The 27,805-nt window shown below is 40.2% G+C and overlaps 1 protein-coding gene across 6 annotated transcripts in view; it reads left to right on the top strand.

Annotated features, from left to right (window-relative positions):
- Nucleotides 1–5,236: 5,236 nt before the first annotated feature.
- Nucleotides 5,237–27,805, top strand: part of prkcaa (protein kinase C, alpha, a) — a 153,029-nt gene continuing 130,460 nt past the window's right edge. For 2 of the 6 annotated variants that reach the window (XM_035953657.2, XM_023282082.3), the window contains exons 1-2: nt 5,237–5,595; nt 7,194–7,225. In XM_035953657.2, coding sequence (XP_035809550.1) covers nt 5,429–5,595; nt 7,194–7,225 — 199 coding nt within the window. In that variant the 5' untranslated portion in view covers nt 5,237–5,428. The remainder of the gene's footprint in view (nt 5,596–7,193; nt 7,226–27,805) is intronic. The other 4 variants (XM_035953658.2, XM_023282083.3, XM_023282084.3 and 1 more) reach the window with 3 other exon arrangements.

The raw sequence follows: 27,805 nt of genomic DNA, 5'->3' as shown, positions 1-27,805 counted from the left end.
ACTCACCAATACTGAAACTCAAATCATATTATTCTTTAAGCTAATCTAATTGTTCTCAACATCTGGCAGACAGCGGCTCTTACAGCCCTGAACTCAGGACATGCATAAGAGTAGTAGTGTATCGCCTTATTCTGACATGCTACACCATGATTTATCCCATGTTGTCTCTAAACAAAGCACAAATAATATAAATTAATGCCATCTAATATCTTCTGACTGCACAGAAAGCACTAAAAGATACTCAAACGCATGTTGAAGCAGTGGATCTATGTATCTGAACACTCAATGAAATCAACTTTTCCTTCTAAGGAGCAAACATGTAATGCTCTGACTTTCCACACGGTGACGCCTTCCTTCCTGAGCTCCTCCAGCGGGGCCTCCTCCCTCCCACAGCGGATCCTGTTGCGTGACATCAGCCGGAGTGAGAAGAAGGAAGAGGAGCAGAGCAGCGTCAAGTTACACAAACACACATGAAACGGAAACCAGGAAGTTTACACTCAAAATAAGGTCGGCAAAGCCACTTTTTACATGCAATGTATGGCAAGATGCAGGCCTAACTTAGTGATTTGGATAAACCTTTGAAGTTGCAAACATTAGTTGGATAGGTTGGTTTGATGTAATAATAATAAAGTTTTGCATCAAGTTAATGTTATGTGCAATTTAAACTCAAACTTCTGCACTGACTGATTTAAAACGAAATTAAAGTTTACTTAATGAAAATGGCTTGAAAACTAATGTTTCTTCATTTTTATTTCAAGATTTCAAGTCCCCTTCCATATCTTAACCTATCTGAACATTTTCATGGAGTTCAGACAAATAATTAAAAATAACACTGACTGAAGAGGAAAAGCTAATTCCAATATCTCAATGTTGTTTATTTGTTAAACCAAACACCCCCCCCCCCCCCCCCCCCCCCTTATCATCTGTGGCTTCATTTGAATAAAGCTTATTATAAAGACTTTTATAGTCACTGGTCAAAGGAGTCTCTGCGGTCATGCTGTCCGATCGTTGTCCCACACCTCACCAGGGTGTAGATTAACTCAGTGCCAAGTATGTGTCACCCACAATTCTGAGGCACAATTGGCTAAATTCAACCCTTTTCTAACTGTAGCAATAGAAAGCAGTTTTTCTCTAAGTGAGAAAAGAAAAAAATAGTTCAGGCTGTATGAACCCCTCCAAGCTGACTTGAAATTTTTGAATTATAAGAAGTTATATTTAATTTCCAGTGGATCCAGAGGTTTTTGACGCTGACATATTGTGGACCAGACCTAAACAATGGCCTAAAATCGTCCACAACGCGTCTGCAAGGTGATAAGATTGTTGAAGCAGAAGTTTATTCTCTCTGTTGTTGTGTCACTCCTGTCTCTGTCAGAGTCTTTCTTAGACTAGACTTCTTTGACTTCTGGTTTGATCTGCAGGTCTAATTTAAAAGAAGCAATGATGAGGAGCTCAACAAGCTGCTGGGCGGAGTGACCATCGCTCAGGACAGCATGCTGCCCAACATCCAGGCTGTCCTGTCGCCCAAGAAGACAGAGAAGTCCGCCAAGTACAAGTAAAGGATCCACATACTGCAACAAACCAACGTCTCTCTTCAGAGCCACACACAAACTCTCAATAAACATCTCAACACTGACACTCAACATGAATCCCACAGTTATTTCACTTGTCCATATGACATGTTTAGTTAAACTGTGATCTTCCAGATCCACGTATCTGACTTTATCCATTATGTTGCTGATACTGGTCTGACCTACTCTAATATAAAAGTCCTTATTTCTGTCAAACAGACACTGATATGTTGAGGTCCATATGAAAACTTTTCCCATTACAGTAAAAATGAGTTGTCCGTTTTTATTGTCGTCCCATATTAAAACACCGACCTTTAAAGCAAATTACTTAGCAAAATGAAATCAACTCTTTTTCTTTTCTCTCTTTAGTTATTTGAACGGGACAGTGCATATTAATGAACATGCAATCTCATAATAGTTTTACACAAGGTTGCAGTAAATAAGCCGGATTTAGCAAAAGGCTAATTTCCATCCGTTGTCCCACATGTAAAAGAAAAACATACAGGGTTAGAGACGTACAAAAAACAATATAGGAAAACAAAGACAATGATGATAAATTAATTCTGGCTGGGTTAAACCTACCCTAAAGAGCTATTGTTGAGGAAAGTACTTTTGAGGCAGAGCCTATCACAGAGTGCTTATAGTAAAAGTGCCTGATTTTAAAGTGAATGATTTTCTTGATGTTCACAAGTTTGAGTGTTAATCAGCCATGCCTTATACTGTCTCTTAAAACTGAAAAAGGTGGAGCTTTCAAATTCTTCTCTCACTGATTCCAATATTTTATTTTGCCTTTTTTTTTTCTGAGTTCTATTTATGTTGTGTGTAGTCTTGCATGGCTCAGAGGTTAAACTAAGCGTTTATCCAGCAAACCACAGGTCCATTTCAGGGCCAAACATCTCGTCTGCATGTCCACTTGTGATTCTGAATATTCAGCTGCAGTCTCTGAAATAAATGTTGTCTAAACTGCTGTAGTTCCTGCACATGTTTAGATCTCTCATCATCTAAATGTTGTGTGTAACCACTAATGATTCTGGTTGAAAGAAATCTTACCGGAATTAATTAACCTTGTGGTGTTCAGTTGATAAAACGCTTGTTGCAGAAAGAGACTAAACAGAAGGTCAGGAGGAGGTTCTGTCCTGGACTGTTCCCTGGACTCCATAGAGGAGGTGGGTGAGAGGAGGATGTTGGCAAAGCTCACATCCATCATGGACAATCCCTCTCACCCACTGCATGACACTGTGGGGTCTTTAAGCAGCTCCTTCAGCAGCAGACTGAGACATCCACCCTGCAAGAAAGAGCGCTATCGCAGGTCCTTCATCCCATCTGCTATAAGACTTTACAACATCAGCATCACTGGCTGATGTTAACATAAACTGGACTATATCATATCATCTTAAACAATGGTAAAATCTACACAACAATTCCTTGCACTGCTGGCATTTTCTGCACTTTTAAAGTTACATTTATTCCACAAGCCACTTCATGCTGATGTCACTTATAGTGTAGTAATACTATATTAATTCATTTTTCATTCTTCATTCTTGTATATATTGTATATAATATTGTTATTATAATTATTATCTTTACTGTACATATGGTTAGTGCTGGTCTGAAAGATTTGTGCTGCTGTAACACTGAAAATTTCCCCTGACATGGGGAGTAATAAAGGGCTATCTTATCTTATCTTATCTTATCTTATCTTATCTTATCTTATCTTATCTTATCTTATCTTATCTTATCTTATCTTATCTTATCTTATCTTATCTTATCTTATCTTATCTTATCTTATCTTATCTTATCTCATCTTATCTCATCGTGATTTCCTCGACACATATGCTGTGACTTGAATGAAGCTCAGAGTTCAGAGTGGTGAAGAACCAGTTGACTGTTTATGGGCCTTCTGAACTGAATGGACATTTATCTGCTCTGTGGGATGCTGCTCACAGACACACAATTGTCAAAATATACACTGCTCAAAAAAATTAAAGGAACACTTTTTAATCTAAGTATTGCATCAAGTCAGTCAAACATGTGGGATACTATTCTGGTCAAGTAAGTAACAGAGGTGGTTTTTAGTCAGTTTCAGCTGCTTTGATGTTCATGAAATTAACAACACGTGCACTAGAGGGGTAACAATGAGACAACCCCCAAAACAGGAATGAGTTTACAGGTGAAGGCCACTGACATGTTTTCCCTCCGAATGTTTTCTGTTTTTCACTAGTTTTGCATTTGGCTAGGGTCAGTGTCACTTCTGGTAGCATGAGGCGATACCTGGACCCTACAGATGTTGCACAGGCAGTCCTCCTCCAGGAGGGCACATCAATGCATGCCGTTGCCAGAAGGTTTGCTGTGTCTCCCAGCACAGTCTCAAGAGCATGGAGGAGATTCCAGGAGACAGGCAGTTACTCTAAGAGAGCTGGACAGGACTGTAGAAAGTCCTCAACCCATCAGCAGGACAGGTATCTGCTCCTTTGTGCAAGGAGGAACAGGATGAGCTCTGCAATAGCTCTAGAAAATGACCTCCAGCAGACCACTGGTGTGAATGTCTCTGACCAAACAATCAGAAAGAGATGTAATGAGGAAGGTCTGAGGGCCCGACGTCCTCTAGTGGGCCCTGTGCTCGCTGACCGGCACCGTGGAGCTGGTTGGCATTTGCCATAGAACACAGGAATTGGCAGGTCCACCACTGGTGCTCTGTGCTTTTCACAGATGAGAGCAGGTTCATCATGAGCACATGTGACAGACATGAAAGGGTCTGGAGAAGCTGTGGAGAACGTTATGCTGCCAGTAACATTGTTCAGCATGACTGGTTTGGTGATGAGTCAGTGATGGTCTGGGGAGGCAGATCCATGGAGGGACACACAGACCTCTACAGGCTGGACAGTGGCACTCTGAATGCCATAAGGTATCAGGATGAAATCCTTGGACCCATTGTCAGACCCTACGCTGGTGCAGTGGTCCTGGATTCCTTCTGGTGCACGACAATGCCCGGCCTTATGTGGTAAGAAAATTCATGCAGTCCCTGGAGGATGAAGGAATTGATACCATTACCTGGCCCCCACGCTCGCCTGACCTGAATCCAATAAAACACCTTTGGGACATTATGTTTCGGTCCATCCGACACCACCAGGTTGCTCCTCAGACTGTCCAGTAGCTCAGTGATGCCCTGGTCCAATTCTGGAAGGAGATACCTCAGGACACCATCCGTTGTCTCATTCAGAGCTTGTCTTGACATCGTCAGGCTTCATACAAGCACAGGGAGGCCGTACAAACTACTGAGTACCATTTTGAGTTGCTGCCAAGGAATTTCAGCAAGATGGACCAGCCTGCCTCATCAGTTCTTCACTTTGAGTTTTGGGGTGTCTTGAATTTAGCCCTCTTGTGGGTTGATTATTTTCATTTCCATCAAACAATGTGGCATCTTTTCATTCCTAACACATTATCCAGTCCATATCAATGTACATATCCAGTTTGTTTTTTCCTCGCATTGAAATATGATGTGTTTTCAAAGTGTTCCTTTAATTTTTTTGAGCAGTGTATGGTTACGAATGTAGAAACCAGCCTACGCTACAGTAGATTTAAAGACTTTTACTTTGAAGGCTGAGACCGGATGCAGCTGCTGTGACTGCCGCCGCCTTGACCTCGAGCAGAGCTGTCAGTGGAGCTCGGCTGTAACGACAGGCAGGGAAAAGCCCTCAGACAGTCAGCACAGCGTCTCCAGTGCAGACCGCCGCTCCGCACTCTGCTGTCTCCACACTGAGAGCTGCGCGTCTAAACGGACTGAAACCAGCCGAAGACAGCTGAACAAGAGCGGACTGCTGCTGCTGCTGCTGCTTAATTGATCTGTGTGCAGGGGGGACATGGCTGATCTAAGTTTGAACGAGTCGTCCACCGCGGACGTAGCGAATAGATTTGCTCGGAAAGGTGCTCTGAGGCAAAAGAACGTCCACGAAGTCAAGAACCACAAATTCATAGCCCGGTTCTTCAAGCAGCCGACTTTCTGCAGCCACTGCACCGACTTCATCTGGTGAGTGTCCGACCCCACCTCTGACTGCTGCCTGTTGCATATTGGACAAGTTCAGTGGATGATGTAACACAACTCCAGACTAACTTTCCCCTCATAATCCCGCACTTCTCAAACACTTTCTTGCCATCAGGGTGTTTGCACAGGAGTTTCTTGACGTTCTCAGCTCGCTTTCCTCCCAGAATCCCACATTGTAGTAATTTTGTCACATCACTTCCATATGGGAGGAGTTAGGCTGCTGTTGATGTTATCAGGCTTGCATTGGTTATGTTAGTAAATTCTGTCAAGCAGCAGAGGATTCAGTTAAATTTGAATGCATGCACTAATTGGGAAAATTCAGTGAGAAATGAAAGCAGTCATTTTCATCTTCAGAGCCACTTCACTGGTTCCTAAATCTAAATGAGCACATTTTGTCTAACTAAATGACAACTGTTCCCGTTAAAGTCCACTTGTTTTTGTCATCATCCCTTATTAACACATTACTCTTACGCAGCTGCTGAAATTGAACCCTGTTGAAGTGTTTGAATGAGTAATAGACTCACCTCCTCTGCACACATTCCAGCTGTTATATTCTTGAAACTGTCTTGCGTAGCTGCATGCTGGCTTGATTTCTGGGGGAAAACTCTGCAGTTTACTGGCAGTGTAAGACCATATGGAAAAGGTCTTCACCTTCACGCCACAAAGCATTCTTTCAGCGTATGCACATGGTTTTCATTTGATACACACTAGAAGTAGGCAGGGACTTGCAGAGGCACAGACTATTGCATTTATGTTGCACTTTTCTTCCCACTCATGAGGCAGAAATGCATTTGGAAAACATGACTAAACACAAGTTTCTGAGTGTTATGTGTAGACTGACGTGTCCGGAAGTGTCTACATGTAACTTTTCAGGCTTCGGTTTAGTCTTTACAGTGATGTTAACTGTGAGCTGAGTAAACTTGCAGACAGCTTGGTAGAGTTACACCCACATTTCCAGTCCTCTGCTGCTGGAGGTGGGCGTGTGATTTCGGGCCTTTCGTTGCTCGTGGCTTATAGCATTTACATAATAACCTGTGCCCCACCACTCCTTGGCGCAAAGCTCAACATGATCTGCAGCTTAAAGGCAAACAACTTGTTGCTTTACTTTTAGAGTTAAACAACAGAACCTGTTTGTGGAGGTTTATGTGCATTTGTGACTTCTATAATGAATAAACAGTCGTTTTACAGCAGGCCAAAAGTATGTGGATGCCTGAACAATACACCCATATTCGACTGTTGAATACCTGCTTCTAAAACTATTAGGTGTTTTTGTGCTAATACAACAGCATCTCTCCTTCTTTGGAAAGCTTTCTATAAGATGTTGAAGTCTGGCTGCACTGATTTGCTCCAATTCAGGGCTCTGCAGAAAAATATCTCATTGGGGACTTCCCTTTTTCTACAGGAGGATGAAAAACGTGAAAATTTGAAAGCTCCACAATGCCCTTGTTCAATAGCGGCTTATAATATGCAACACACGGTAGCAGGAAGGAGTTTATGTACATGTCAGAGTACGTGTCTGCAGGAATGCAGGATAAAAAGTGTATGTGAACAGCTTCTCAATTCAGCCTTCTTTCTTTTCACAGGGGGTTTGGAAAACAAGGATTCCAGTGCCAAGGTAAAACCAGAATGAAAGACATCTGACTCATTCAGATGAAACCTGTGTGTGTGTGTGTGTGTGTGACATGTGCAGCATGTTAAGCATAGTGTTTCACAACATTTAACTTTGAATGTAGCTCTTGACATTTCGGTCTGATCCTTTTTTTCTGCATTCTTCTGATGCTCTTTGACGCACTAGTTTACTTTCATTTTTACTGGAGAAGTACATGTTAACACCTGATTTTCCTGTGGGCGTGTGCTATTCTTGCTTGCTGCTGTTCTGTGACCAGAATCATGGACAACTATAGTGAATAACATGATAGAATTATGGTCACAATGTCTTATTGTGTCTAAATCACGAGCCAAGAAGGAAGCGATCCTAAAATTATTTATACTTTAGAGTTCTAGGCTGGGATTTGCTTTTTATCTGTGCAACTTAATATTATCAGTTAATGGTTCTGATATCTATGACAGCATAAGTAGTCCCTAGGAGCTTGTTGCACGATGCTTAATTAGATTTAACATGTTGTTAAGAATTTGAGTTTGGAGTGGCATATTATCAACAAAGTGCCTCTTTCCAAGTGAAAATAGGCCGGTTTGGAGGGGAGTAGTTTGTCAAAAAAGACAGTAACGGAAGTCAAAAAGAATGACGGGAGGAAATTTAGCAGAAACAGATAGAGAAGAGCTTGAAAGTGAAGATGGATGATGGACATTCTTCTTGGCTCTTGTTAGCCCTAACATCACCACCATCCCTGAAGGTGCTGCCATTTGGAGCTTCAGCACACATCAACTCTCAAAATTCCTCATCTAATGTGGAAACGTTTGGGCTTGCCAAAGTTTGAGTCTGGCTCTGAGTGCCCAGGTAGCACAGCAGAGGATGTCAAACAGCTGGTTCGGTTTAATGCTTCTACTCTTCTTACAGAGGGTTGGCTATGCAGCATTGACATTTAAAAGGAAACCACAGGACATTTTAAAGTTCAGAAACACAAGCTTCTCATTTAAATGTGGAGTTTTCAACACAAAAAGCTGTATTTGCTTTCAGTATTTGCCCTCTAAAGTCAGTTTTAACAGGGGTATGAAGTGTATTTCCTTTGTCATGAGAGCTGATTTTCTCAATCTGGTATTGTTTACATGTTTGCTTGCTTGCAGTTTTCCTCCTTCCTGCCTTTGTCGGCGCTTCGTGTTACAGCCTCTAACTGCAGGAGGTGAAACACTTGTTAGTGGTTTTGTGTGGCCTTCTGCACATGCACAAACAAAATTTTGACTTGCTCAACGGAACACATTTGCAATCGGCATTCCATTATTTTGCATTTTTGCATTTTAGGTTATGCATTTTCTCTGGTGCAGATTTTGCAAACAATCGGTTTATCTTCAGAGCATTTCCTCAACTATTTTTATGTCATCTGAGTCAAGTGTGATTAAAGAATCAAACAAGAATCAGTAAAAATTTATACCCAGTGACTCACCTAATTGTAAGCACTCTCTGTGTGTTTCTTCTTTTGGAGTTTGGACAGAAGGCAGTGTCTTTCTGTTGGAAACTTAAAGATAAACACTTTTTCCATGCAGGGTGTTTAATCTCAGTGACTCAGAATCGCGTCTCTGGAGAGCGTCGGGGGAGACTGATACATGCACTGAGTCACTACTTATCATACAGATAAATGTAGAGGCTTTATAGTGTCTATTAGTCTGTTAGCCATGAGTCTGGGAATTGTTCATTTACAGCAACATGCATATTAGCCTATGTGCTTATGTGAATCTGTCTTTTCCCCTTTGGGCACAACAGCCAACACCCACTCCTTCTATGTGATCGCCTCTCACAGAAGAGAAATGCAGTCTGCTCTCAGGCCTTCAGTATTTTGCTCCCACTTGGGTGAAACCGGGCTCAGCAATGAGTCAGTCTAAGGTGTCGGAGTGTTGATAGCCTATCATGTTTTTGCATAACCTGACATTATCGTCAGCATGTCCGACGGCCCCCTCCTCTGCTTTCACAGCAGCTCGTCATCTCGTCCCGCCTCATTGTTAATGTCACAGCTTTTGATGCAGGAGATGATGAACTGATTAGAAGGATGTCAGAGTCACTTAAGATGCACAAATAGTCCTCTGGGTTTGTTTTTGCTTGTCAGACACTGACTGCACCTCTCAAAAACACTGACCACTCCTTGTTTCTCCATCAGAAATCAGGGCCTTGAGCTGCTAAATAAATCATGACGCCGTATTATCAGGATGAACGTGATGGCGACGATGTAGTTATTCAAAGAGAGAGAAAGGTTCCTGCTTTCTCACATCTGCTTAGCCATCAAATATTAAGCTTAAGCTTCTATAAAATGAGGGTCAAGTCCTCCGGCAGAGACAGCAAGCTTCCCAGTCACCACTCGAAAATGACAAAGTGATAAGCTGTGGAGTGGCATTTCTGTAACAAGAGTGACATTTAATTTTCAGCCCTGCAAATGTCCCTTTTCTAAGAATAGGACTGGCTGCACAGAATGACATCATCGTGTCTGGTTTATGAAGCTTGAACTTGTGAGGTTTGATCGAGTGTCAGATATTTAAGTTCATTCAATATGTTTGCATTTGTTTTATTAGAACATTTCAGATAAAATGTATCAAAAGATACAAAATATGTAACAGTTTCGACCGGCTGGGATGTCATATTTGTATTAGTTGGCTCTAATCAAAAAATTGACAGATATAATTGAAAAATATTGATTTTAGTTGAAAGAATACATAAATAACAAGTCAGATGATTAATTTTAACTGCTGAAATGTGAATATTTTCCTGTTAGCTGTCTTTAACTGTAAATTTGATCTCTTTGGGTTTTCAACTGCTGCTTGGACAAAATAAACATTTTGATTATGTCAACCTGGACATTGCAAATTGGGCAGTTGTCACTATTTTATCACCTTTTTTGACCAAACGTAGTAGTAATACTTATTGGTAAGATGTGAGCTTTGTCTACTGTGTATCACATCCAGAACAACAGAGTTTTTTGTGCTCTTGAATGTATAATGGTGCAGCTGGGTGAGAAAAAAAAAAAAAACACGCCCCTTAACATGACACTTGAAATAAAGAGCTGCAGCAAAGCTAATGTTGTGGAAACAAATAGGTCTATCAGTGAGCAACTGTGTAGATGGTATCTGCATTGTGAGCGATCTGTCCATCCTCAGCTACTTGTTCCTCTGGAGTCTTGTTTCAACCTCTTGGCCCGATGCTGCCAGGAGTCTCAAATCACCATTTAGATGACATTGTAATACAGCCAGGCAATTTGTACTTGTGCCGCTCGACTGTTTTACAATCCAGATCTTGTTAAGCTCTGAAAACCTTGGAACTTGGGTTGTTAGCTTTGGGTAAGGAACTCTCATTTTGCTTTCATCTCTTGAGGCTCGATTGTACCAAGGTTTAAGCTGATGGCGTGGCCTTGTTCTGCACCCTGCTTCACATTTATTCAGTGAAACATATTCATATTGAGCCATGAAATTCTGTCAGCCACTGTGGACCCTTCTTTAAGTGTTTAGATTGCTGCCGCAAACTAGGTTTTCTATGAGGGTGCGGATGTTACCATGCTGCCACGGTAAGGTGAAACTGGTAAGCATACATTCCAATATTACTGAGTCCATCTAACTGCTGTTTTCATTTTTATCTCTTTTGATGGCTAAAAGGCAGGAAATAATTACTTTAAACCCCCCAAAATGAAAAAAAAATAAAAAATTTGCTTGCTTTCTTCTGTGCAAAAATGATCATAAATAAATTTCATAATAGTCAAAAAATAAAAACAACTGCCTCTTTTGGCTGACTGTAGCTTAAAAGCATCTGATCTAATTTCAGAATAAAAGTAGAGGTGAACTCAAAACCAGAAGGCTTCACAAAATATAGTTGTTGTTATTCCAGGAGAAAGAGGGTTGTTCTTGTGTCGTGGTCCCATTTTCTGCTCCACGTTGGTTGCAGTACACATAATCTGTGTATTACAAGTATTGAGGAAGTTGATGGATCTGTGCTTGTGTAATGGTTTCTGGAAGACGACCTATTTTCTCGGTGGTTTATTGGCAGATAATAGGAAATCGAATTTAACCCGAGGCCTTCCAGTATTCTCTAATGGTAGCAGAAGCTAATGAGCTTTTCTGCTGTGGAGGAGCCCAACATGTGCAAAGATCAGGGGTGACAGATGTAGTGAGAGTGCAATGAGAGTTCAGAATAACAGACGCAAACTGTCATTTTGGGCATTTTGATCACTCCGACCAACCTACTGGTCATAAATAAACCGACCCTGCGTCTTTGTTCCTTTGATGGTTGGACGTGTTTGGTGACCACACAATAAAGACTGAATCCTCCCAGTCCCATTGACGCTCAGTGGCTTTGTTAATCTTGTGCTGCTCAGTGTTTGGACAGAATACCCCGTTCACGTCCGCCACTGTGTCGTCCCAATAAGGCCTTTGTTGACAGTCAATGGAAAGGTAAACTCCGTAAGTGTCCTTGGCCTCTTTTCAAGCTGGCTGACAGATGTATTCTTCTTTTTTTTCTTATTGTTGTCGTATTGTCAACTGTTCAAACAGCACAAAACCAGTTTTTTTTAATACTCAAGGTTTTTCCACCCGTGATGTGTCAGATCCAACCAGAAAGTGAAGGCGGATTGTGTGTAGATGGCTTATCTAAACCATGGCTTAGATCCTTTACACAAAGCAGGGTTCAAGTGTTGGCTAATGGCAGATTGTCCAACATGGTCATGAAAATATAGACGTTAAGAGCAAGCAGACAATATTAAGAGGGCTCCGTTTTTGTTAGATGGCAGATTTGTGCATTGTTCAGACAGTAATACATCGGCTCATGCTTTTACTTCTCCAGGGGGGTTACACGGCCTGTAATAAACAAATTTTTTTCATGAGAAACATTAGAGTTTACAACAGTTTAAAGCTCAGGCGACTTGAAATAAAGCACACTGATTTATATCTCATTCTGTTTTACGGTGAAATTACTGTAAAACAACATATATCTACAGTATAATAGTGAAACAGCTCTTCTCAGTTAATATTGCAAAATCAAATCCTCCTTGAAATGCACAATCACCAGTCATTTATTTAATAAGTGGAAGTACCACAGCTTATTTTCAGGAGTAGTTTGCTTCCTTTTTTTTCTACCAACCGCAATGCAATTATATTAATTTAGTGGTGTTAAAGCAGTGAGTAGAAAACTCGCAAGGGTTTTAAGCCCTCAGTGATGGACCTTTTGAAGTACTAATCCAGCTGGATTTTTTCATAAGTGCCCCTTCAGATTTAGGGCATGCACCAAAATTAAAATCAATGTCAAAATTAGTAGATATTACATGTTTTTTTCCCCCTGCAGTTTTTCTCTAGCAAGTTTCTTTATTTGTTTACCCCCACAAATATGGATTCAAACTTCAAGTGTCTGTTTTTTGTGACAGTTTCAGTCACGCAAGCCTATAGCATGATTTTCATTCCATCAGCCAGCCCTCCAAGAAATGATTGTGAGTAGAAATGCTTTGTGACAGAGACGTGAAACCCCTGCAGTCCCGGGATTCTCACAAGCCCTCAGCTGATGTCGGTCTGGGTTGTGAAATCACAGACCACCCTGCAACATCTGTTGCTTTATCTCCGCTACCTTAGTGGCCAAGCCTTTGTTTCTGCCGTCATTCTCTGTTCCTTTTTTCTCCCCCCTTGTTCTAAAGAGGCGGCATACTTGGAACAAAGACACTGATTCATTACTAACAGCTTTGATGCTAACAGCTGAATTTTCCGTGGCAAATATACAACCACCTTTCTCTGTTTCTTTTCTTTTCATCTCTGTGTTTCGACTTGTTTGCTTGTTTCACCAGTTGTCCTCTTTCACTGCCCTCTGCCCTGGGTGGCAGGCCACGGGTTCACTCTTATGTGGGCTTTCTTTTTTCTTTTTTTTTGTATAAAGCACAAACACACACATATCCAACCATTTAATCCTAATTGGAGGAAATTAGTGGGCAGTTATTTGGTTTCTGTAGGCTGCTGTTGTCATATCTTCCGTGATTTTGTTCTCAGGAGTACAACTGCAACCTTCACACCGTTTTGGCCAAGATAGACTTGAAGGTACAAGAGTTAGAGATTGTTTGAAAGGATCTGAGAAGAGGCAGCATGGCATGTGTGTCTCTGTGTGTGTTTATGTGACAGAGAGGCAAGGGGCAGAGTTCAACACAAGCTATATTTAGAGTTGCTCCTTGGCTCCCTGATGATACACACTGCTATGCATAGCACTGGTTCTGTTTATAGGAGGCCACTTGTTCTGTCTTTTCAGACGGCCACTGTTGGATTACATAAGGGCTTTTGTCTGGGGACACACATGTTCTGCAGATGTTATCAACTCAGTAACTTGAATGAGGAAATCCTGTTCCTTCAAGCCTTGCGCGCTCGTTCAGCTTCTTTATTTTCGTCCTCAAAATAATCAATTCTACCCCGACTAGTCAGTTGATAGCACGATAAAAGGAACATTTGGTTTCAGGTGGTAATTTTAGAAGTTTTTTTCTGTTCCAGTTTCAGCATAATGACTAAAGCAAAATGCATTGCAAGCACAAATTTCTACTAGTAGTTATAATATTGTGAATAGTTTGAAGGTGTTCTTATTTCTCCTTGTCACAGGATATTCCACAGAGCATATACTGACACCTGTTGTGACTTCTGAAGATATTTATCTGACGAAGGCTCAGTCTCTGATCCAGGAATTCACCTTTAAGAAACTACAATCATTAGTACTGTGACCGCCTCTAAATTCCAGACTGTTTTTCAGGACTGTGACCTGTACAGTGTATCCTGGTGCCTGTGAAGGGACACAGAGAGAGCTATGGCCTCTCTGACAGCGACCATAATAACTAACTCTGTCCCAGCAAATACCCAGCAGTAGTCCTATAACCTCCCCAGCTGTGAAGGGCTCACGGCTCTGACTTCATTTTCTCCATAAGAAGAGTTTAACACAAGTCCTACACTGTAAAAAAACAAAAAAACAAAATCCTTAATAAAACAGTGAAAATCTGGCAGTAGTTGTGCCAGAAAATAATATGTCTAAAACAATAAAATAGTGTAACATTCAAAAACTGGAAAAAAAACCATGTTTTTTTTATTGTCCAAATTAAATACTTGGAAAATAATGACATTTTCAGCTTAGTTAAATACAGTGTAGTAATATAATATTACAGTTTGACAAGTTTACAGCAATTTTACAATAGTAATTTTGTTTGTTTTGTATGTATTTATTTTTAATACCTATAATTTTGCTTTTAAACAACGGTAAACATCTGTAAAAATAACAAAATGTTCTGTGCATTTAAATACAGTAAAAAAGTTGTAATCAAACAAATTGCTAATATTTGTAAATACAGATATTTGATGTGAATGTTATTTACAGTTTTGGGTAACATATTAGTGACTTTTTTTCTGTGATTTTACTTGTTATTATCTGCAATTTAACAAAACGGGAAATCGGTGAAGTAACAGTTAAAAATAATTAACAATTTCCCATTTTTACATCACTTTTTTTCAAATAACTTAATATTTAACTTAACATTCTAATATTTGTAAAATAATATTTATTTAATACAGTTAAAATCATATTATGTTACAATCCAATGTGATCTGTAATTTCCCAAAACAGAGAAAATCTGTAAAATGACAATGAACTGTTGGAAGAGTTCTCATGTAAAACCAACTTTAATGACACAGTTACACTGCATCTACACAGAGGAAGCTGCACCAGCTCTGTTGCTCCATCTGCGTTAAGAGGCGTTCAGATGCAGTATTAAGTTGGAGGTCAACAACATTCTGGAAGCGCGTCAAACACAGGAAAACAGACATCTGGGTTGATTAAAATAGGAGTGTATCTGTCATGCTAGATGCATGTGAGGCGGATGACTGTTTGCTGTAAGTGATACTGTTGCATGGTTAATAAGCTGCAAGTAGCTGGACATCTCTGAGGCAACCAGGGGCTTGTCAAAAAAAATTAACAGAAATGAAAACACTTGAAGTCATAATTACTCTGCTAAGTGCTGCTCATGGTCTGGCAGGGCAGACGTCATTCGGTTCATAGATGGAGACAGCAGCATTGTCTTAAAGCTAGTATGTAAATATAAAGTGGTTTAAGGAAATGCTCTGCTTTGGATAAAACCCAGTGAGCACCAGGGAAATGGGAGGTGTTTTTAGAAATCAAAAATACATAGAAATACATATCTCAGGAAAGTGTTTGACCTCCTGGGCACCTTCACTAAAGTCTGCAGTGCATGTAGTAAATTTTTGCCATTTATTAAGTGTTAATCATTGCCTATCTGTGTTAAACAGATATAAATATTACCTAACTAGGATTGTTTAGATGCATTTCAGACCAGATCAGTGTCCAAATAGGATTTCAAATATCTTAGAAAAAGCTGAAATATAAATAAATATCCCCCCCGATGTAGAGAATGAATTTGTTTTTTAGCTGCAGTTGAAAAAAATGCCTGAAGATCTGACCTGAAATAGCACTGCATTCGAACTGTTTGGGCATTTTGGATTTCCCTGAAAGCCTCTTGTCTCTCTTCCTGTTTCTCAACAATCAATTGAGACCAGCTGCATTAAGATTAGACTAATCCATCATGACATCCTGCATTATTTATTTATCACCTTAATTCCCACCATGCATTTGGGGGAAATGCTGTGTCGTGCTCAAAATATGCCTCCCAGTTCTAATATGTTTGGCTCTGTATAAGGCAATGTTTGCATGGAAAAATGGTGCCGTTTGTCATATTTGTCAGCCTGGAGAGACCGTGTTGTAATATGTAAATCCCTAGTGCTTACAGAATGAGCATTCATTATAAATATTTCTTTTAAACTGAACACTGATGTTCAGTCAGACACGTCAATATTTTAAATGTTATGATGTTTGTTGCTCTGTGGCTGCAGAGCTTCTCTCTATGCTTGTGAATCTGGATTAGATTACCTCCTGGGCTTCCATGGAGACGCAGACCACACAGCGGTGCAAATCTGCTTGTCTCTTGGCACAGGACGACTCCTGCATGGAGGGAAATACATCCTCTGACACCTGCATGTCATGAGATAATAAAGCCCAGTTCAGTTCCTGATTGCATGCTGTCATGATGTAGCCCAAATCTGTTTCACAGTTTGATAAGGGGATTTGAGTGCAGGAAGGGGACAGAATGAGCAGTCACAGGTGGGATGACGTCCATGCTCCTGCTGTCATGATTATGTCACAAGGAATTTCAGTGGTCAGATTTTGCCGTCGCTCTCCGTCAGCTGGAAGACAAAGCGGCAGCACAGCAAAACGTCGCATGGCTTTGTTGTGAATTTTACGAAAATATGTCTCTGAATTCCTGCATTTGTGATCTTGCATGTTGGCTCAGAGGCTGGATTTCAATCTGTATTTCTGTGCACTCAGCCCTCTTTGCATATGACTAATACTACCCAGGAATACCCACTGATTTCATCATCTGTGATTTTCAATTCCATGTTTATGTGCCATGTTGCACAAAATGCAGTCCAAATTCTTTTGGATGTGAGAAACTAATTCATTTTTTTCTTTTTCTAGAACTGGAATTTTACCTGTTGTCGGGGCAAGTAGCCCATTCTTTAGATTGCAATATTTCCTGTTTCTCCTATGCAGAAAAAGCAACAAACAAATATTGACAAAATAGCATTGACGTTATTGCTGCATATTAGTTCCTTGTTGTTACTAAGTGTTCTGATTGCAGTGGTTTTAGTACACACAGATCAGCCACAACATTAAAACTCCCAACAGGTGACGTGAATAACATCGATCATTTCATAACAATGCAAGCTGTCCTAGGAAACTTTTTATCCTGGCATTGATGTAAATGTTACTTTGACGTGTACCACCAACCTAAACATTGCAGCAGACCGAGCACACCCCTCATTGCACCACAGACAGCAGCAGCCTCCCCCAGCAGTACATTGTGACTCACCACACCCCAAAAACTGCTCAGGAAGAACTTGAGGAACACGACAAAGATCCCAAGATGTTCACCTTGAACTCCAAACTTATTGAGCATCCACGAACAAACCTGATCCATAAGGGAACCCACAAAATATTAGGCTGAATGGTGGCAAAAAAGTGACTTCGACACAGGCAGAGTTACCTCAAAAGTCGCAGCCTAATTTTCTTAGCCATGGCTGGATGAGTTTGACATTTCATTTAAACCAGAATGCAACAGGAAGTGGTAGCTATTCTCAAAAGTGCCAAAACAGCATCTGCCATCTTGGCTTTTGTTTTAGGCTGCAAGTATCAATTGTGTTTGTCTGCACTGATGCATGGGGAAGACATTTGTACAGACAGTATGCCCATGTAGAGTGAGGTGAAGGAGAACATCCTGCCAGCAGCTCTGTGTTGTGGCGTCTGCTCTGTGTTTGCTTTGGGACCTTGATCAGCTGCAGGAGGAAGCATTTGGCAGCTCGGTCATAATGGACTCCTGTTGAAAACGAACAGATACAGCTACTGAGCCAAAGTGTCGTAGCCTCAGCAGTGTGGTGATTCTCTCTAGAATGGCTGCAATTGATGTTTACTGGGGCTCGTTAACTCTGAGAGTTGAACACAAACTCGTCATATTTATTATGGGGCATAGTTTTTAGATTTCTGTTACAGCATTGTAATATCTTTGATGATTTGTGATTTGGCAACAAAGAAACCATAAAATATGTACTATGGGCAAAACGCCAAGGTTCCCAACGTTAATACAGTTATTTTTAACTCGCTGTTTTGCATTCATGCGTGAAGGAATCTATCACAGAAAAAGCTGAGAGTGTTTCTGCACTATCAGCAGCCTGTGAGTGGTAAAACATGATGCAGTACAGCCACACATCATTATGCATTTTCAATAAGATCCATGACGCCCTATTTCAGGCTTTGGTGCTGCTGCCTTTACTGCTACCATAGCACTGGTGCTCAGAGAAGTGTATCACCCCTTACTATTGTGATTGCATAATGTAAGTATATATATGGCAGTATTTCTTATAGATTGTATCAGATAACACTTCTGGGCGATGCTGCTACTGGTTAAATTAGTTTGCTCTGCAGGAGTTAGTCATTTCCTATTGAATATGTGAACTCAGGCAACCTGAAGGCTTCTGATAACATTTCAGTAAAAATCGCACATTAAAGAAAACTGTTATGTAAAGGTTGCAGATGCTCATTTCGCAATATTTTGAGAGCACCTGTTCAATTTTAGTCAGCTTTGCCTCCCTGCATTAATAAATTCCATGATGCTAGTGCAACTTGTCATCATAGAAAAAAGGGTTAGAAGTGTGAAATTCTGTCTTGAATTGAATAGAACTTGATGAACTTTTTTTTGAAGTGTAAGTTGCTCTCGTTGCCTTCATGCAACATTCATTTTGAATTGTTTGAGTGCTGCATGTTCAGAGCAACCTGAAGCAAAAGAATGGCAGCTCACAAGTGTATAAATCCAGAGTCGGCTGACATGAATCGTGCAGATACACAGTGTCCTCTCAGATTGCATTAGTATGTGGTATTTAGACTACTTTGACCTGTTAACCTGACCTCTGATGGCATATTTAACAGTTTTTAAAATCATCCATTTAGGTGATTAAAGCCACGTCTATGGTTTCATTGTTAAATCTACTTTTAAATGGTTGATGGTGAAGCTTTGAGGGGCAGAATTGTATCATAGGTGCTTAATGGGAGCTTAGCAGTAGCTTTTACTTGAATGAAACACTCAGACTGCCGGCTTTTTACATTTTTAATTTTTTTGTGAATGAGACCACCTGTTGCTCTGTCATTTGCTCGTAGGAAGTGTGCCTGCTTATTGGGATTAACGTTTGGGGCTGGATGTGAGCAGCAGGGAAAAATCCTTTCCAGCACTTCTGAATCGATGCCGTAACCCTGACAAGTCACAAATCCATCATCTGTCTGCATGCACAGTAGGTCCGAGGGCGGGCTGCGGTGCCCCTAAGCTGGATTGTCTGCCTTGAAATTTAACACAGACCTCACGTTGTCCTCTGTACTTAAATAAAACCCACAGTTCGAGTGTGCCGCTTCACATCAATGGCCAGAGACCTTCTTGGATCCCCAGAGGTCAACATCTGAGGATCAAGAACTCTTTAGCATTTATTGGTCAGCGCTCGTGTCCCTTATTATTGTGGATCTATAATTGCCGCTTTGGTTGAATTTTCCCTTAATTAATAGCATGCATGCAATCGGCTTTAAAAGGCAGGTCTGACATAAAGACGTGAAGAAAGTCGAAATGAAGAGGGCCTTTTGAAAAGTAGCTGTGTGATAATAAATGAGGGTTTGTAGTATAATGGAGGCACGAGTACTTTCAGGCCTGGCAGAGTCAAAAAGAGCTGATTTTAGAAATGTCACATAAACAGCCACTAACAACAATTTCCTGTTTCCACTCGATGGTTGGTGTGAATTGTCTTTATATGGAAGAGCTGGTGTGCATATTTGAGGGGTGAACGTGTATTAAACCCTCCCGTATTTTTCATCTTAATATGGTGGAGTTTAATTTGTTTGACTCTGAGCTCTGCACTGCTGCTTCTCTTGTCTTTGAAATTTGATCCCAGCAGCTGCAGAGAGTCGGGATGCATTTTTTTTTTTAGCAGAGTTTGTCGACCAGTTGAGATGTTTCTGTCATCAGTTGTGCTTATGTTGATTTCCTGAGCTGGTAAAAGAATCATGAGTAACCTCAAGCTTTTTACAGCAGTTGATCAGGACGAGGCAGATTTAATCAATCAGTAACAGATTTTGAACACCTGCTTCTTTTGTCACATCCTGGGGATATTTGTGAATTTACCAAAAATATCTTCCCTTTTACATCAGTCTTGATTAAACAGGTCTTCAGGCTTTCAGTATTTCCTCACGTAGATTTACCAGCTCAGCCTCCCTCCTCCGCTGCATTACTCCATAGAAAAATTGCCAGATCACTGCAATCAGTTGCTCTGAAGTCACTCATGGATTACAGATATTGAATAATCCTGCTGTTGATAAATTTCATCGGATTCCATCGTCTCAGTCATCACCAGTGGTTACTGCTGCTAGTGAGTCACTAAGCCTGTTTGACCGAATGCACATTAGCTCGTCCATTCATTTGCTCCAGTTTACAAATGTGGTGATGTACGAAGTCTTACTGACACACATTAACTCGTGCACACACACGTGCACGCGCTGGTTTTAAGTTAAAAGAGTCGTTTAGGTTTGAATGTCAACATCTGCTTCCTGAGAATGCTGTGACGGCTGTCGACGTAATCCATACACAGAGCATATGGCTTGATTTGTAATTGCTGTTCTATTCTGTTTTTCTTATGGTTGCGTCATCTCTTTTCCCTCACATATTTTTATGTTTTTAAATTCTCCTTCTTTACGTTTGGCTTTTGATTTCACCAGTACGAATCAGTAAACTTTATTCTCTTATCTTATGGAATTAGTAACATGTTATGATGCATAATACATGTTTGGACCTGAAGCCAATACGCAACAACAAGTACATTCTGTTACAGGTAGACACAATATAAATTAGGGCAGCCGCTAAATGCAAAATGACATCAGTGTGTCACTGGTAATGCCTGATAAAAACTATAAAATGAAATGACTGCACTGACATCCGCAGTTTGGTTGAAAAATGTTCCATAAAAGTACACTTAACAAGTTCGTCTTTTTCTTTGTCATTTGTGTTAATTTGAAAAGCATTGTATTTTATATCTGCCATCATCACAATAAGAAAAGGCACATTAATATGCTAATCTGCAGGAGAGACTACAGGGGAGACTTGATATTCTCTGCAACCAGGTGGATAAAACATATATTAATAACAGCATTTGGCGTACATGCGTTGGAAAATATCAGGATTTCGGATATCTCTAAAGTCCAATTTCATGCATCTCAACTAAAAAGTCTTCATGTAACAAAAATTCAAGGTTATTTAGACATGTGCAAGTCTCCATGAACAGCTATACACTACAGTGCATTTAAATTCATGTATGTGCTCACAGTTCATGTTTGAAAAACAGACTGATTCACAGATATCACTTTTCTTAAGGGTAAAATGATTAAGAAAAACACGCTCATTCCAGGTCTGCACAGTGGCTTGGTGGTTAGCACTTTCGCCTTGCGGCTAAAAGATCCCTGGTTTGCGTCCCCGCCTTCCTGGGATCTTTCTGCATGTTCTCCTTGTGCATGTGTAGATTTTGTCTTGGTACTCCCTCCCACGGTCCAAAAACATGCTGAGGTTAATTGGTGGGTCTAAATTGTCCGTAGCTGTGAATGCGAGTGTGATTGTTTGTCTGTTTGTGTAGCCCTGCGATAGACTGGCGACCTGTCCAGGGTGTCCTAAGCCCTAAGTCAGCCCTAAGTCAGCTGGGATAAGCTACAGCGCCTCCGTGAACCTGATGAGGGTAAAGCGGTGTATAGATAATGGATGGATGGATTGATAATCATTCCATCATACTCATGCCTTGGATACAGTTAAATAGAAATCTGTATGAAATCACTAATGAGAGAGCTTCAGTAGACTGATAGCCTCTCATCAGGATTATAATAAATCAGTTCAGTTTCACTTTCAACCAAAAAACAGCTGCTTTTCAAGTGAGTTCATGGCACACAGCAGCAGAAGTTTAATTAGGTCTGTATTTTCAGATTGGAAAATAAATTTGTCTGTACAGGAATGGTCTTTCTTTCTTTCTTTCTTTCTTTCTTTCTTTCTTTCTTTCTTTCTTTCTTTCTTTCTTTCTTTCTTTCTTTCTTTCTTTCTTTCTTTCGTTCTTTCTTTCTTTCTTCCTTCCTTCCTTCTTTCCTTGCTTTGTTTTGCTGCTGATACAGACCAGGTGTACCATGATCTCATACTTCTGACACCAGTGTGCTGCTGGATCATCAGGATGTTTCTCTGTTTTCTCTTTTAGTTAATGACTGGTAAGCCTCATATTTACAACTAATAGACTTTCCCTGTCAGTCTGTGTATCTCCTTGTCTCTCTGTTTATACAGTTCAAGCATATAGGTTTGTGATTCAGAGGTAACATAAGCAGGGGGATCATAATAAGACTTCTGCTAATGCTTCCGGCTAAATGGACAGTTGGGTTTCTCTGCCTCTTGACCATCATCATTATGCTTGTGACATGTCCTTACTGACACTTTGTTCAGTACCTCTACTGCAGTCTTCATATTCCAGATGATACTGACCATAAGCATGTTTAAATGGTATTTTATTTAATCATATCCAAACATTCAAAAATACTGCAGTGAAAAAACAAAGCCAAAATCTACAGATTTGTGCTTTCATTTCATTGGGAATCCATCTGGGAAAACATCCAGCAAAGTATGAGAGAGTAGTTATTACCTTATAAATTTTGCCTGGAGGGAAAATACAGAATACAATAACGGAAAGCTCCAGAAGATATGAAGTCGGTTATGCTCATCAGAATACAGCTGGCAATGACTGACAATATTCAGAGCTAATATTACAAAAGCTTGCAAAATAAAACTAGTTAAAGTGATCCTTGGTGTTCACACTGCAGGATTATTTGGCAAAATAGTTTAAAATAGGATGTCTGAACATACAAGTACCCTATTCTATTAGTGGCTGTACAGTGAACTGTCACGAATGAACAGTGTTCTCATGAGCTTTTTTGATGGAAATAAATGCATTGTTTGTTGGAATCTTTTTTAAACAGAAATAAATGGCTCGGTGGTTAGCACTGTCACCTTGCACTGAGAAGATCCCCAGTTCGTGTCCGGCGTGGGCCTGGGATCTTTCTGCATGGAGTTTGCATGCTCTCCCTGTGTATACGCGGGTTTTGTCTGGGTACTCCGGCTTCCACCCGCAGTCCAAAATCAGGTTGAGGTTAATTGGTGATTCTAAATTGTTCATAGGTGTGAATGTGACTGTGCTTGTTTGTCTCTGTATGTAGCCCTGCGACAGACTGGCGACTTGTCCAAGGTGTCACCCTGCCTTCACCTAAGTCAGCTGGGATAGACTCCAGCCCCACTGCGACCTTATTGAGGATTAAGCGGTGTATAGATAACGAATGGATAGATGGATGGATGGATGGATGGATAAATTCAGCTTTTGTAGGGTGTTTACTTTTACTCAACATTAAGAACACATCATGGCTCAAAAGATAATGTTCAGTAATAAAATCTAGGAGCAGCTGTCTTTCGTCAGTACAGTATTACTGTCTTTATAGAACGATAAAATATGTCATCCTTCTTCTAGTCCCACATACTGTAAAGAAATACAACATAGACAAGGACAGATGTGTTCAAGCAGATTTACAGTCTTTTAAGAAACAGTCATAAAATACTTCTTTTTTCTTCCCCTTCGTCTGTCATGGCTTTTTCTGTCCTCAGACCACACAATTTTAGTTTGTGTTGAATCCCAGACCACTAAAACTCACTTCTACTTTCCCTTCCCTATTCTTGTGGGCTCTAACTGCCCTTTATGTCTGTGCCTGTGGTGATGTTTATTCTTTCTGAATAACAGAAGAAGATTGTGGGAGGTAAAGGGCTACAGCTGATGCATGAAAATATGTTTAAATTTTCACTACACTTCTCTTTAATTTAATTTGATGAGAGCAACTCTGTTGAATGGAAAGGAATTCTCTCTGATGCTGAATAGCCACAGAAAACTTCAATAACATTCAACAATGCAGAGATGAACTCCATCTGACCCAAATGTGCTTCTTGCAGACTATTAGTGAGGAGATAATGCACAGTGAAAAATGTTACTTTTCTGAGAGATTCATGGATTCAACTTAATGAAAGGTGTACCTTCCAGAGGTGCATGCCACTTTAGTTACAGATCAGAATGCTTTTAAAACTGAGAGGGTTTGGTTAATCCATGGGGAGATGCAGTGCCGAACATTACCAAGGATTATGGAGGGATATTACTGCCTGAATGCATTAGAGGTGTATTAGATAGCTCCATGATGGAGCACAGACTAATGCACCAGGCTCTGAATTAGAGCGTAATCTGCATTTAATTGCCATGAGTTTTGTTGTGATCATGGCATTATCTAATGGAAGAGCTCTAGAAGGGTTTCTACAAAGAAAAAAAGACAAGGCAAATGGAAAGAGCAGAGTGGCTGTTACAGATGTGGGTCTCTCACTTTAAGATCATTATGCAGGCTGATTGTTTTTTGTTTGTTTGCATCGTTTTTGTTTTTTACCCTGGGTACACAAAGAGCCCTTTTGTTTCAAATGAGATGTTTTTCAACAGTGAAAATGTCAAGAATGTCAAACCAGGATTTTGATTTGAATACAGTTGAACGGCATTGTACAGCATAAAAATGAAACACTTGTTTTGGAAGAGGCCATTTTTCCATGTGTAATTTTCGAATTTTCCAGCTTGTCAAGATTTAGAGGCTGTTCCTGATACACTGCATACATTGTACATACATGTAGTAGCTGGTAATAATTCATTGAATCAATCATTTAATGCAGCACTAGGAAAAAAATCATTGTTCGGAGCATTTTATCTTCTACCATTGTCAGTCAGATGAAAGCCTCGTGGCCACAGCTTTTCATATAATGAAATATACAACTGTAACTGTAAAATTCATGATCCAGTTGTACTCTTGTCATGTGAAATTCCAGCACTGTTTGACTGTGAGAATAAACCAATAATGCGTTTATTTTCCCTTCACTATAATGGTTTATTTGCCGGATCCCCTGCTAAGCCCTCAAAGTCTGGAGGCTTTACACAAATCTGGTTGATCTGTTACACCAAGTCTTTCTTGTGTGTCCTCAAAGGATTGTCAAGCGGTATTTGCACCACTTAACAACGTGGATTGTACTGTGAACTTAAGAATGACAATAAGAGGCTTGAATGTCACCGGCTGAACCAGAGACGCCGGGTTCTTACCTGAAGCACAGAGATTGATCTGTGTTTCAGTTTATCCAACGAGGAATTGATACAAATATTGTCTGCAGCATTGACGAGGTGCCAATATGCTGCAGTATTTAAATGCGAGGAAAAGCTTGTGACAGTTAACTGGAAGCTCAGGCAGCTCAAACCACAGACAAGATCAGCATTACTGCATCACAGACATAGCAAACTGCCAAGAGCAAGTTATTGTAAGTGCTTTAGCAGAGGGTAACTGGAATTCTCTTTCTGATTCTCAAATTTTTGGTTCTGTACTTGCTTTCCTAATGAAGCACTGAAGATTACCGTGACCTCAGTGACTTGAGAATCCAGACATGCAGGAGCAAGTAACGAAACTAGAAAAAAATGGCTTTTCTAGAAATCCCTATCTTCTTGTGCAAGTATGAAAATGTGTGTAGGCAGATGAGGCTTTAACTATGAACTTGCAGTCACTGAAAATAATAAAGCTTCTACCTTGATGTTTCTGCCCTCTTTCACCTGCCAGCGTCAAAATTTGTCGCAGCCTTGCTTTCATAGTTTATTGCCGGTTGACAGTTAATTACCATATCGTGGCACTCAGTGACATTTTCTTTGATTTTCAAAGTAAACACTTAAGCACCTGCAGGCCTGATTAAATTTCACAGACAGTTAAGGACACCGGTCTTATTTAAAACATGAACGAAACATTGATCCTTGTCCTGGAGGCCTTCCTGCACACATCCCCTGTGTAAAGTAGCTCTCTGTAGGCTTTACCTTAATTAAACAGGCAATCAGTCGATCAATTGAAGCAGATAGGATTGTGTTTAGCAGGGAGAGCGAGTCTGATACTTTGAATTCTTCATCAGCCTGTAAGCTCATGCTGTAGTCTTGCTATTTTGACACCTTTTCCTCAGACTGGACACTGAATAAATTCAAGAATCCAGTCTAATGAATATTCAGTGTGTTCAGATTTTAGGCTGAATTTATCTTCCTCTGCAACATTTGGAAGGTTAAAGGTGTTCTTACACATGGGAGAGATTTGACTAAATCTTGGTTATCAATATTCTCCATTGTCGAATGGATCAGTCACACTGGTACACACACAATGTGTATGTGTAGAACATAAAACAAAAACACGATGAAACCCTGAATTTCCAGTGGTATTCACACTCATGGCTGATTTTCCTATAGGTTACATGCAGCAAATGATCAACACACAAGTTAATGATTTGTACATTTATGATTAATACTGACTGACAGATTTGCCTTTGACCTGATCTGACTGAGGAAACTTGCAGAAATAAGTCACTGATCTTCTGATAATGAAATGACAACAACACATGAGAATGTGACTTTACTGTGCTGTGTTCCCTCTTGCACATCTTCAATTGTTTTACTGCTTTCAGTTGGCGTTTAACACACCATAAAGGAAAAAAAGTTTGTTTTCTTATTTGTATAAATAGTTAATTCTGCTGCTCTCTGCAGAAAAGCATTTTGCAACCCTTCTTTCGAAAAGGTCCACTTGTTCCTCCAACAGATCATCTAAATGCCTAGTTAATCCTGCTGCAAAATGTTATATAGTCCATTTGCACAAAGACAAGGTCAGAAATAAGTGACTTTAAGCTGATGTAATATTGTAAACATTAAAAAAGACAATGCTTGTTCAAGTAGAAATGGCAAAAAAAAAAAAAACTGACCAGGTGGTTGAAACAGTATCAACATGCAGCTTGTCTCTTAATGCTGCTTTGGCTTGAATGAAAGTAGGGAGAAGGTTTTTAGAGATAAACTGGAAAAAATAATCATGTTCTGCTCCATGTTCTGTCCGAGTATTTCAATGAGCCTGAGGGGGTTCAACAAATCCAGCAAATTTACCTTGTGTGCGCTACAGTACCTGGAATATTTTTAATTTTTAATTTATATAATTTATAAATGCACAATGGGCTGGGTTTTGACAAAATGCAGAATAACAGACTTTTAGGCTGTCAGGGTCTTTTTTTTTTTTTTTTTTAAAGGGGCATACAGGTGGAGAAAACACACAGTACAAAAGGAATGGTTAGGTATTCTGCACATAAAATATTATAAGCTTTTAAAAGTTTAATGAGGCACCATGTCAGATTATCAAAGTTTTCTACAACGTCCCCCTTAATAGCCTTACACGTTCTAACTTATTGCCATTCCTGAAGTTTATTTCAAACAGCTATCATAAACCTTTATCACAGCTTCTGAAGCCGTCCGCTGCACTGAACTATCCACCCAGACCGATCCTGCTTCAGGCAAAGCAGTTCAACGGCTGTCAGACGTTTGTTTGAACACTGGGGTATTTAATCATTTATGTCAGTTCGCTCGGGCAGATGAGCTCAGCATCCTTTGAAATGAAACTTCGAAATACGCTGCAGTCTTTGTGATCTTAGAAGCAAACTGTAGAGAGGTTTGTTTACACCGACAGCAAATTTTCAAACCCAACAGAAGGAAACGGCTCCGACACACGGGAATTTATCTGGTTAGGGAGAGACTGTTGATGTCTGAAAGCCGCCCGTTCAAAAAGCATAGATGCTCTCACTCAGACTCTGTGTCTCTTCATATTGGATGTCAGCACTGACACACCAGTAGTGTGAGTAGGAAAACAGAAAACAGAAAGTGATGTGTGATCCCTTGTCTTTATGTCATCCGATCCTTCTTGTCTCTCCATTGTTGTGACCATAATCGTGTGCAAACCGAGCATTTACTGAAGGTGAATGAACACCCTTACAAGATACTGAGGTCAGAAGGATAT

Source organism: Amphiprion ocellaris, chromosome 4 (assembly GCF_022539595.1).
Source record: "Amphiprion ocellaris isolate individual 3 ecotype Okinawa chromosome 4, ASM2253959v1, whole genome shotgun sequence".
Lineage (NCBI taxonomy): Eukaryota > Metazoa > Chordata > Actinopteri > Pomacentridae > Amphiprion > Amphiprion ocellaris.
This window is presented reverse-complemented; position numbering and strand designations above follow the sequence as displayed.